The 13,655-nt window shown below is 36.8% G+C and overlaps 1 protein-coding gene across 1 annotated transcript; it reads right to left on the reverse strand.

Annotated features, from left to right (window-relative positions):
• Positions 1 to 11,232: 11,232 nt before the first annotated feature.
• LOC131072632 (protein NBR1 homolog) lies at positions 11,233 to 12,226 on the reverse strand. Its single transcript, XM_058008868.2, has 2 exons — positions 12,039 to 12,226; positions 11,233 to 11,945 (listed from the first exon to the last, which is right to left on the reverse strand). Exons 1-2 carry the CDS (start codon positions 12,093 to 12,095, stop codon positions 11,406 to 11,408), a joined length of 597 nt encoding a protein of 198 aa, XP_057864851.2. The 5' UTR covers positions 12,096 to 12,226; the 3' UTR covers positions 11,233 to 11,405.
• Between the last annotated feature and the right edge of the window lie 1,429 nt (positions 12,227 to 13,655).

Here is a 13,655-nt window from a genome sequence, read left to right on the forward strand (position 1 = left end):
GTATCTTATCCTAAAGAAGTGATCTTCAACTGTGCAATTCCTCTTTCTATCTTGTGTAAGGTTGTGTGTCTTAGTTCTGCAAGTCCTTCAGGTGATGGTGCTCTTTGATTACAAGTCAAAAATGTTGTAAATATTGTTATTCATATTGTGAGTTAGATTCTCATTGTAGTTTTTCAGGTGATGGTGCTCTTTGATTACAAGTCAAAAATGTTGTAAATATTGTTATTCATATTGTGAGTTAGATTCTCATTGTAGTTTTTCCATGTTTGGGTTTTCCACGTAAATCCGGTGTTCTTATGTTGATAGTTAATATGTTATTGCTAAGTAAGTTAATATTATTCATTAATAATTGTTTTTGAAGTTTCGAATTGATTCACCCCCCATCTTAATCATGTCGAGTGTTCAACATGTTTTATACGGTGTACACATTCTCAAAACCAGACAAAACAAAGTCTTACACAAGATGTTCGTGAAACCAGACATATATTTGTCTTACACGGGGTGTCCATTCTCGAAACCAGACAAAACAAAGTCTTATACGATATGCTTCATGCCCGAAACTAGACACACATTTGCATTTTCATTTCATGTTTTATACAAGTAGTTGCATGCCCGAAACCAAACAAAATAAAGTCTTATATGAGATGCTTAACTCTTGAAACCAGACAATAACATATGCAACAAGAGCAATGGAACTAGCAAAACATGCTAGACTATTCCAACTCTCCTCCCCAACATGGATCACCTAGCAAAACACAACTAGCATGTGGTATTTGTATACACCTAAAAATGGTCTGAAGATAATTAATTAAATAAGCAATTATTTAATTAATCCCCCTTCCCAATTTAATTGAATTCATTAGCAATTTGATTAAATCCCCCATTCACTTGCTTATTAATAAATCTAAGGATTTATTTAATAAGTTCATTTCAATAGTCCCCTTTGATTAATTCTTTCCCCATTTAATTCATCTCTTCTAATCCCCTAATTAATTAAAACAAATCAATCTATGAATTGTTGAAAGTTAATTAGCATTTTCATATTAATTTGAATTTTTAAATTCAAATTACCCACATGCCTCTTAACTTCTAACCACCTAACCTAACCATCCCCTAACCTAATCCATTTCACCTAATCCTGGGTTTGGCTAACCCTATCCTATCTTGCACATCCTAACCTCCTTATCCTAACCTCCTATGGGTTGGATATTCTCCCCTTGAGACACATGGCGCTTATGCCACGTCTTCTCCCTTGGACACTTGCCCTCTCATGAGCAAGACTCCTTGACACTTGTCACCACAGAGATGACTAGTGTCCATCCCTCCAACCTCCTCCAATTCGACCCTTGATATCTTCATACTCAATCTTGACCGTTGATCCCTGCCACCTCACCCCTGGCCTTGGAAATCCTATAAATATTCCCCATTTTGGAGCATAAGGAATCTCATCCCAAGCATTGTTATTATAGGCACATCCCATCTTGCATATCATTTAAGCATTATTACTATACGCATATCATTTCTAGCATTCTAGTTTAGCATTGTTATTATGAGCAATTGCATCTTAAATCTAGCTTAATTTGATCATATTCTAGCTTAATTGCATCTCTCATCTAGCTTAATTATCTTCTTGGATCAATCTAGTTTAATCATACACTCATCTAGCTTGCATATCATATCCTTTTAAATCCTTCATCTAGGTGTAGTCAAGTCACTTGGATTGCTCATCTAGATCTGAGAGAAAATCCACACTTGCATCTCTTAGGAGGCGATAGGTTGCTTTGTCATGGTTTATCTTTTGTTTGTTTTTGCTAACCATGTTTGTAATGATCTATTGAGTGTTTATGTTGCAGTTGCAAGTACCCTACTTCACACACACGACAATATCCATGTTCGTCGATCACCTAGCATAAAGTAAATTGTTGGCTCATGCCATCCATGTTCCCCTTTTCTTCTCCCATGAGCTCATAGCTTGGCTATTTGTGGTTCATGGTTTGATGCACGCTCTTGCTCTTTTTATGTGATCGCTCGTGTCCTTGTGATCGCATTTCAGGAATGATATTAGTGATTGAGCAATTTTGATTATCAAGGTCTCTTCAGCTAGTTGACTTGAGGTCTTGTTTTGGTTTTTAACTTTTTCATTGTCTTTTTTACTTTATCTTGTTTTGTGTGTCCTTACATATGATTGTGTGAGTTAAGATCCTAAGATTGGGGGCATGGTTCCTCAAAATTGGCTGTCTTATCTTCTTGTGATTTCGCTCCTAATTGCTCCTCTCTCTCTCATCATTCTACTTTGCCATGAGTATTTGTGTAGGCGCATACTCCCATTAAGGTGGGGGCTAAATGTAGCGTCATAAATTGTCACTGATCCAATTTACACCTCATGTTTGTGCTCCCACTTTAGCGTGTCTTATCCTTATCTCCTCTCTAGATCCATTTAGGCCCGATTACCCAACTTTAATGTGATGTACACCCTCTAGTGGGTACACCATGGGATACCTTCCCCTCTGGCTACCTGTTTTGGTCATCTTTGTAGGACCAGAGTGCCCCAAAAATGCCTTGATCCCTCTCAAAGGGGCCCTAATTTAAAATGGGGTAGGTGTTATATCTCCCTAACAAAATTTGATCCCTAGAGCTACACATGACCATTAGAGGTTGGCCTAATCAGTAAATTACCTAGGGAACCCTAATAAAGACATCCTATCAATTTATTTTGACATCCATTATCCATCCCTATTATTCGTGCATCTATGAAGCATTCATTATCAAGCATCTTCAGAGATTCAAGGTTGCATATTCATCATTCAAACATTGTGGAGCACAATTACATCAATATTCATGCATGTGTGTGTGATTAAGGTTTTTCATGTTCATGTGTTTGTCATGCCATTACATTCAACATTTGTGATTACATTCAAAGAGCATTTCATCATCATCAACAATTGTAGATCTGAGGCATATCTCCCTAGCATTTATTTCAGTATTTACATTATTTCATTCATGGTTAATTCCAAAACCAGGGTTTGACCTAAAGTAAACTTTGATTCCCAACATCTTTCCTTTTTTTTTGTTGTATAGGAAACATGTGAGGAGTTGTACGCGATAAATTTAGTAGAGTCAACAACGACGAACAAGTCAACTTTCGACGATGAAAAGTTTGGAGGCCAAGGGCGGATCCGTGCTACTTGGTCTAATTTTTCAAAGGACGGGTTATAAACATCTCATTTTGCCTAGATCCAAATTTGTGGCTCTGTGGGACATCTATAGCTTATTGTTTTTGTTAATCACTTAATAATCTCTCATTTTACTCAAATTTTAATATTACATTGCAATTCAACTTCGAAAGGTGACTCACACCCCACACACACAATTGGGTAAATCTGATCGACATCCTCAACCCTTTTTCTAGTCAAATTGTGGCTAGATCTTTTGGATTTACCCCCTTCTTTCAATGTAATTTGGTTAATTGGGCTAGTTAGTGGTTTTACTTTTTGAAACCCTAGTTCCTAATTTTCCACACATTACACTATATTTCGTTGTGTTTTTTGTTGCACTATCCCTGTCGAGGCCCTCAACCCTAACCACATCTTTGAGCCTCATCTAATTCTCTCTAAGCCTCATCCCTCTCTCTTTGTAGTCTCACTGCCTCTATTGCTACTCTCTCCCTGTCTAGTTCCCATGCATCCCATGCCAATTGAAGAGTATCTCTCTAACAGTGTCTTGTCCCTCTCCTCCTAGAGTGTATCCATGTCCCCCTTAGTGTCACTATCTCCTCACTCAATGTGTCTCTCTTTGTCACCGCAGTGTCGCACATTTGTTGTACTCGATGGGTGGCCTCCTTTGGGTTTGATGGCCCCCTATGCAGAGTTATCCCCTTGTCTTTGTGCATGTATCAACTCTTGATGTAATTTGTCCACTACATCTTCCAACTTCACATATCCTATGCATGCTACACTGCCTACACATCCATATCCACCCCTCATCCTTCTCTCATGTCCTCTCCTCGATGACACTACTACGAGTACCACTGCTGGCTGATCTCTCTCCACCCTCCTCTTAGTGGCCACTCCAATTGGCTCATCTACCTCCATCGATTCTCCCTGATTTTGCTGCTCCTATCTCTCACCCTCTCCCTCATTACTTTGGCTAGCCTACCTCCTCTGCCCCCTTCGCCTCCAATCGCCCTCATCCTACTGTCCTAATAGGCAATCATGATATCCCAACCCATTACAATGTGTGGGTTATCCGCCATTGTGTGTACCTAGCTTTCATGCTTGAGTCATTTACTCTTGATAATGAGTCCCATATTTCTCTTTCCATATCCCTCCACTCCCTCAGTGATATAAACCTCACGACCTATGGTTACTACTCTTGTATTTCTCTATTGAGACTAGCGAACCAATGTGGTGGCCTCGAGATGTCCTGCACTAATCCAAATTGTCTCATTACTCGATCTAGTCTATCTAGCTCGATCACGTATGTCCTCCGACCAATAATGTATGTTTGTGTAATCACAAACAAGAATGGTCTCTATTATCCTACCATGACACTGTCGCGGTACGACCTCCATATGATCCCCCTACCCTCCAACTAGTCAAAAACCTCTCTTCATCTATCCACTACTGATCCCTCATATCTCAATATACCTTGCCAAATGTACACAATTGGATTATCTACTACCTTATCCATCCTCCTTGTCATTGGCCACACTTTTATTTTGATTTTGAGTGTTTTTTATTGCATATTTGCACTCTTTTTGAAATCACATTTCACTGCATACAATCATCTAGATGTAATCCAAGTCCCCAACATTGTTAGACACTATTTGCATACCAAGTGTCTCATCTCCTTTATAAAGGTATAATGTTGAACTTCTAGCTTTATGGTCTCCCTTGAACTATAGGACATCAATCCTCACATGCATGTCTCATAACCCTAATGAAGTATACTTTCTTTGATCCATTTGCACCTCAAACTATTGAGCATCTATCTATCCTCTATTGCATCCCTCCCTATCATCAAAGTGTTGGCCTCTTCAAAATAAGACAAGTGCCTCATCTTCAATGAAGCCATCATCTTTGCATTTGAAGAACATGGACTTGCATCAACAATAGGTTGAAGCAAAGACAAAAACAAAAAATGGCAAGATATAGCTTTAATACCAATATAAAAATTGAAATAGTAAACTAATCATAATAAAGTACTCATCCTTCGATGCTTTATTCATGACAGATTACATATTTATAGCTAAAAAAACTCAACATGATCCTATAATTATGCTAAAAAATATGATAGCTAGCTATAACTGATGAACAATGAAGCAAAGATTATTGACAATGAATTGACAAGAAATTGAACTGATGACAAAAAAAACTGGACACCTCATTCTACACTCAGTGATACACTTAATTATGTTGGAACATATATTCCAAAACTACCCCCAACACATTCCCAAGGAACACTGATAAAAGTTATATCAAATGTGAATATATCAAGCAAATTGTTCGTTCATTGGTTCTTTACTTCAATTTGAGTGAGCCCCAAGGTAGCAATAGCAGAGCAATTGGTAGACTAGATATTTGCATGACAATTGTATATTGCTGTGTGATCTAAGAGCATTTCCATCTATCACTATTAGCTTAAAATGATGTTTAATATATATTCATATTCTTTTCAAAGGTTGGTCCGACAAACTCCAATCAATAAGCATATGAAGAGGCCTGCGGTAGGGTACTTGTATCGCACGCTCGCCATATCATAATGAGACCCAAGGTATATCTCTGAAACATTGAAGCCGGTTCCATTTGCACAAATGATAATTGAGATATACCAACTCATTTGGGTACCAACAAATTACAACGTGTTATCTGTACAAAGGCAATTGGATTCCCCTTTGATAAAACCGGGATGAGTACAATAAAATAAAAATGAAAAACATAAGGAAACGATAATATTATCACATTGCAATAAGCACATGAAAACCTGCTGCATAAGCACATAATAGCAATAGAAAGTTCATCAGTCAAGGGATGCATCTGCCTTAAATTAAGTCAATTGGTATCATTCATATTGCAGGAATGAAATGAAATTAGGTTTAATTTGAAACTGTGTAAGCATACAGAAACATTATTAATAATCTATTTTAGGAAAGGTCAGAAATGCAATCCGGTATGCTGTGAAGTGCATGTTTGCAAGATAAAATTAAAATCAGGTAAGAAAAACATGTAACAAAGCTTTACTACATTGAGATGTTACATTCACCAAATGAGGCAGAATACAAAATTGAAACTTCCATGATGGCATACACAAGGGAAATCAATAATTAGCATTATAGTTTGGAGAATATTTGGCAAGCCAAAAATTTACAACTCGGCAAAAACTTTTCAAATTAAAAATCACTTTATTTTTTGATTTTTTTTTTTCAAAATACAGCTACAAAATGTATCAAATGAGTTTGTTGGGGGGTTTGAGGGCAGCAACCCTAGTGTGTTCCCTATCATGATACAGGGTGTGGTTAAGGGGCAGGACCCCTGCCACCAAGCCCAAATAAAGACCTTCAAAACCACACAGATCTTCATGGCATACACCATCTTCATAATTTTTTCGAAAGGCAGAAAACAGTGCTTATAAAGCCAAAAAAAAAACATTTTTGGCATGGTGAGTCGAGCCATCAGACTCAGTTTTTCAACAAGTGCTCGCAAAAAAATTGGGACAGAAATTCAGGACATTATTGTGCCAAAAACACAGAGGAAAAAAATCTGACGCTTGGCGACACACCAGGTCCTTGCCAAGTTGACAAACTATGGATTCAATCTGTTGGGAACCGTTTGGCTTGAAAGCACTACAATATAATTAAAGAGTTACGCAGCAGAAGAAAAACAGATCGATACAAAAGACAGCTGCAAGCGCAGATTATCCGATCTACAGGAAGATTGATTATTTTTACCGTCTTTGATTCAAGTTTCATATCATATCCACTCTTGAACACGTATTTCAGTAATGAACTACTAGAGTGGATTAATTTCTATCAGATACAGTTGACAAGATTTTAACTAGGAACACTACGGCTGAGAAATTAAAAAATAACAATCGGCTCCCAAATCTTGTAAACCTCTTGAGATAAACTACTTGCAACCCTCTGAATGCATTGTTACAAAAGATCTCTGAAGTGCAGGGATAATTAAAGATCTAATCTTCCACAGGGGATGTAGTTCACACAAAATAAGGCTACTTTTCATTTACAGGGCAAAATATACATGTCAGCAACAGCAATAGCTGCAGTCATTTTCCAAAAAAAATGTTTGGGACATTGGTTCTGCCAATTACATGCCCGATTGGACCAAGTAACATGTGGAGCAACAAGCAGGATTTGATCACTCCCACTAGCAGCCATTTATCCACAACAGAACTCCATAAAAATGTATGCATAATATGCATAAAATAATAACAGCTTTGTTCTACTGTAAGCACAAGTAACCAAAAAACAAAGAATCTAGCTCATTTGACTATAATGGTAGACAAATAGATTAATTGTGACTATGAAATGTTAAGGATAAGATTATGAAGCTAACAGTGTTTGGCTCAATTTATATCCATTCAGGTGACTTTTAATAAAATGTTTTGCTGCATTGTAGAGAAAGATGAATAAATCTTTCCTACTGATGATCTTCTTTCTTCCACAATGCACAAATACAACTGAGTAAAGAGATTTATGAGAATATGCCAATTTCCATCATCATCAGACAAAAGAAAAGAATCTGATATAAAAACTGAAAGCCATCGTATTGATTGGTGATGCAATCTGCTAGCTTAATTGATAGGCAGAGTGATTTGTGGTCTCAATTACTTCTTTGTTGCAATAGAGTAGCCAGATTTCAATACTTTGATACAGCATTGATGTTAGGGATAACTTTTGATCAAACAATTATTTATGATAAACTAAGTTTACTTGTATTGGCAGCTCGGAACTGACTCAAATTGATTAGTGAATTTGAAGCTGGATATTCAAAAAAGAATATGGCATATATCTTGAGACTATCGTTTGCCTCTGACAAAATATGGGACACATTGTCTGTCAGCCTGAAACCCCCAAACAAGCAAATAGCAGAAAGCTCAGGGAGGACCCAATGTCACCATTTCAGTATTCTTCATCTAATTTCCTGAAATGAATTTAGATCCAACTGCGTCAATTTTGTAGTTTAAAAGGCCTGTTAACAATGTATGACGCATAGTTTAAAAACTCGTGGACTCGCCACGGACTCGTGAGTCCAGTGGCGCCACAAGTCGACTAGCCATGGATTCGCGAGGCTCACGAGTCTTTTGACTAGACTCGTGCAACCTAGAAAACACGTAAAAAAATTATCTAAATCTTTTTTTTTCAAGTCAATCTCATTCTTTTCATCAGAATATATACATGAAATATAACACTCAAGTATAAGTGGATATTTTAAGTTATATTTCATGTATATATTGGCAGGATGTTTGAGAGAGGTTTCAGATCTCTAGGAATTATAATGCAAATTCTAGGTTTTAAAAGATCTTTTAAATTTTCAGACTTGGTCAAATTTCAGTAATCAGTAGGCTCCTATTAGCATTCTCTCGCCCTCTCTTTCTCACTCACTTTTTCTGCCCCGAATTTAAGACCTATCTATCTCCCTATCACTCTTCCTCTATCCCCTCTCTTCCTCTATCCCCTCTCTCTACCACTCTCTATCTCAATGTCTCCTCTCTCCTCTAAGATCTAGACCTATCATTATATGTAATTTTGTAAACATTTATAAACTTATGCTGCTATTATACATTTTAAAGTTTATGAATGATGAAATTTCAAATATTGAGTGTTTCGAGATCATATGACATGTGTAATGCTTCAATTATGGCTCTTATGTTTCTCTAAATGCATTAATTTCTTTATATTTTTTGTAAAACTACGGGTTTTTTTTTTGCCGGGTCTTTCGTGAGTCTTTCACAAGTCCGAGTCCGAGTCCAATTTTTTGGTTTGCCGAGTCCGAATCCGAGTCCAATTTTTTGGTTTGCCGAGTCCGAGTTTTAAAACTTTGGTATGACATAATGAACCCCATTCATGGGACTCGTGAAGCAAATCCAGTAGGACATTTCGAAAGGAAGCTAAATGGATCCCTGCTCCAAATGATTTCTTAAGTTGAACATTGATGGTGCATAAAGAGGGAGCAATCTGGGCTATCATGAGCAGGTTGTGTGATAAGAGATTCCTTGGGCAAGTTAATTTTAGCTGCTTCAAAAAAACCTTAAGATTAGAAGAACTAATGAGGTGGAAGCCCAGGCACTGGTATTGTGTCTATGGTGGCTGCTCAAAATGGAATTACACATTTGCTCATTGAAAGTGACTGTTGATTTTCAATGCATTCAAAAATTGAGATTTGAAGAATTGGAAGTTGGAAAACATCAATAAAATTGCTTAGCCCCTCAATTTTTTGGAAGCTTTCACTGCCGATGTTTTAAAGAGGCAGCCTATTGTTTAGCAAACTTTGCCATTGATTGAAACGGGGAGTTCATAATTAATGATAATGTGGACTGGAGGCAAGGTTAGAAATCATTAATCAAAATGGCTGGAAAGTTGCTTCTTGAAAATCTTGGCAGTGAATGCTATGTTGTGCGTAAGGCATCCCTTTTGGCAGTGAATGCTAGTTGGCCTTCTTTTCTACTTGGCTGAAGGAATAATTGACAACTATCCTTGCCCCAATTTGCCTTTCTTGCTGCAAATACGGTGAATCTGAGTTTTATTTGTTTACGGAAGTGATTGAAGTGGACTGATGCTTTGGATTCCCCAACTGTCATCCCTTTTGGCAGTGAATGCTAGTTGGCCTTCTTAAATGCTTAGGTGACGGGATAGTTGACAACTATCCTTGCCCCATCCTTGCCCCAGTTTGCCTTTCTTGCTGCAAATACGATAAAGCTGAGATTTTATTTGTTTGCGTAAGTGATTGAAGTGGACTGGTGCTTTGTATTTCCTAACTCTCAGTTAATGTTGTTTTACTAAATTCAGTTATAGGTTCTTGCCAAGTTCAATTCTAGGTGGGGTCTAATTTTCAAGCAGACCAACTAATTAGAAACTCTCCTAATCAAAGGTTTGATACATTCTTGAAATGCAACAGATTATTTTGAAGTTAAATCAAAGGGCAAGGGCCCCAAGTCTCACATTCACGAATCAAATTGAGAAAAAATACAGAAAAGTGAAAGAAGCCAAAAGCACACACGTATATACAACTTACAAGAATCGAAATAGAGCTCTCAGAAAATGCAGTCCAGCTTTCTTTGCCTCAGCTGATCATGGGATTATACTCCAAGAAAATGCAATCCAAATTATTTGCCAAAACTCTTCAATGAATGCGATGTGATTCTTTGCCACAAATTTCATGGATTACAATCTCCTAAATGCAAGCAAGCTTTTCCGGCACAAATATTAATTAATTGTAATTTCAGAAAACGCAAACAAGGTTCTCTATTATGGATGTCCATGGATTGTTATGTCACAACACAAATAGGTCGTTGACCTCGGACTTTCATGAATGATTGCATTCTTAAGCCTTACATGCCGAGGGCACTTCACTGAAGACCCTTGGTTTTAGTTTTTGTTGGCAGTTTGCATTCATAAGTACAATGGCTCATTATTAAAATAAAAAATAGCTAATTTCAAAACTATCCAGCACAGATCTTCCATTTTTCATTAAAGGTTAAATCAATCATAGACAGAAGACAATCACCCTTGCTTATGTCATCATCCCTTTGTAAAGATCTGTCTAATGTTTACTAAACCAATTCAATATCTCTTCTCGCTAAATTTTGAGGTGAAAGTAATTAGAATTAATGATGCGAAGAAACAAGAAAATCAACTTTCTCCTGTCATTTCTCTCCTTGTAAATCTCTGTCTAATCTGCACCAGACTGATTCAATATCGCTTATTGCTAATTTTTGTGTTGAAAGAAACTAAAAACCTTTGGTGTAAAGAACAAAGAAAATCAACTTTATCCTCTTCGTAAGCAACTGTCACCATTTCTCAACTTTCAACATTGAACTCTTTCTTAAGATATGAATTAAAAAAAATGTATGACAATTATATTTCTAAACTTACAAGTTTTGGGGTTAAATCAAGCCACAATGTCTGTTTCTGACAAAAATTAAAAATATATATCCTATCCACTTCAGAAAACAAATGATGTAGCAAAGAAAGTGAAACGGGATTCAGACGCCATAGAAAAAAATACAAACCCTTAGTACATAAAATCATAATTTGTCAAGTTCACAACTGAAACCAACTTACATGTTTTGAAATTTATCACCATGGAAACATATTCAAACTTCCAAGCAAGGATTCTCTTTCGTTCCATAAAAACCTAAATATTTACAGAAAGAGAATCAATTCCTCATCAGTTAGCTGGGGAGTTGATATTATTCCCTGGGGTTCTGCTGGTATTAGGGTTTGAAGCAGCGAGGTTCTCAAATAGTGGCCCCAGCTGAGATGTCCCGACCCTAAGCAAACCCTCCATCAAGCCAGACACCTCTGGGCATGACAACACAGAAATTACAGCAGGGATCTCTGCTAATCTCCTCAAATGCCACGTGGGATCTGACAACCTCCTCAGAGCATCCAACGTGGCATCCAATCCTGCGTTCCTCTCTTCCCCTGTGGCAGAAGGAATGCTGAGATTAGGCCGTTGGTTAGCAGCCACGGACACATCCAGACGAAGAGGATTTAGGCCTTGACGAACTGCGTCCAGGAAGTCCACGTCATCTACCATGGTGACCACATCAGCATCCTCGTCTGTGTATGTAATCAGTATCTGAGTGTTAGGCCTGAATTTGAAGAGCTCGCAAATTTTGGACTTCAATGCCTCCAAAGATATATCTGGGCTACCATCCTCCTTCAGAGATATTGTTAAACGCCTAAGCGTATCATTGTACTTGACCTGCAAATCAAAAATCAAAAACCCTTACGAGTATGAAAAACCATCAAATTTGAGGGTTTTAAAAAATCTCATGTTTACAACACGCTTGATTACCTTCAAAACGAGTTGCATTGGAACGCATGTAGAAAATGAGGGCGCCCGTGCAGACATTGCGAAAATCTTGTGAGCAAACCAGTAATTGCTTGGAGCCTACGCTAACATTTAGAGAGCTACCTATTTATTGCACGCAGAATTCCCACATATTTATTATTCGTGCCGACTACAGATGTGGGGCATTTACATTTCCAGCGACTAGGGGCGGTTAATTATCTTTATAACGAAATTAATTGTTATTTTAAAATAGTAATTTTAAAAATTAAAAAAATATAGTGATAATAAATTATTTTAAGAAAACAATAATGTACATCATATTTTTAATAGTAAAGGTAGATAATATAAAGAAAAGAATATGTTCATATTACAAGAAGTGTCACATAATATAATATATAGGCATATGTCCATATTATAATAATAATAATTGTGATCATATATTCTTATTATTAGTTCCCCACATGCAGGATACTTATGCATCCATTAGATGCATATTCTTTTTTCCGATCTCCAATTATCTTTCAAATTTTTAAAATTTGTCCACAATTCTATAGTTTCTACATTTATGCATATTTAAATGATTTAAACAAAATTATTTATTTGTTCTCATATTAGTGTAAAAATCAAATTTATTTTCTTTTATTTAAATAAATAAATTTATTTTCAAACGTTATACACATTGTTTTAATTATGTATACTACATTTATGACAGTTGGCAATTCAATCCAGAAATTTTATTTGGGAAAAAGTACAAAAATCTTGCCTTGTTCAACAAGGTAGTACAAAGCTCCAATCCGATGGGGGCATTTGTTTTACAAAAAACTGGAAAAATCTTTGCCCATTCAATGCCTATTGAATGCTATTGTTGACTTCATTTGCTTCATTTTTCAACTCTTTTGCATTCAAGATATCTCAAGATATCCTTTTTTCATTGTCTCTACATTTTGGTGTATTGAGCCAAAGAAAGTAAATTGACCAGGCATTGTATCAACAATCTCCATCCAGGAGAAATTGATACTGGAATGCTATTTGTTGTGAAGGGCATGTTCATTTTCTTTTGAGTTTGTATCTTTGTTAAATGAAGGTTTAACTCTGTTAAATGAAGGTTACGTCCTTACAAAGGTGTACATTTGCTTATTGAAAAATACAGTTGAAATGTCTGGCTTGGAATAAGAGTTATATCTACATTCACTTTTTGTTACAATGAGCTTTATTAAGGCAATGGACCAACCCTGTTTGTTAATATCATAGTTTCATTGGGGCTAGGATTCTTGTGGCAACCAGCAAGCAGCTATGTTCCTTTCTTCTCCTGGTCCTTTGTCTATTATGAAGGGTCTCCTTTATCATTCCCTCTCCTGGCTCATCGCTCCCTTACCTCTGCACCCACTTGTTTAGCAATATGCAAAAATCTTATCCCATTAAATGGGGAACCTGCAAAGACTACAACATTGCCAAAAACACAATGGGTGCATACACCGAGAATTGCAGAGTTATTGAAGACCGCCACATCTTTTCATTAATCCCACCACAATCCCTTTGTTAGCTAGGAAATCGGCTACACAGGTCACCATGGGTTGCAAGCTTTGTTATTTTCTTCACTTTTCGTTTGACTGAGGTTTG

This window comes from Cryptomeria japonica, chromosome 10, assembly GCF_030272615.1.
Source record: "Cryptomeria japonica chromosome 10, Sugi_1.0, whole genome shotgun sequence".
Taxonomy (NCBI): domain Eukaryota; kingdom Viridiplantae; phylum Streptophyta; class Pinopsida; order Cupressales; family Cupressaceae; genus Cryptomeria; species Cryptomeria japonica.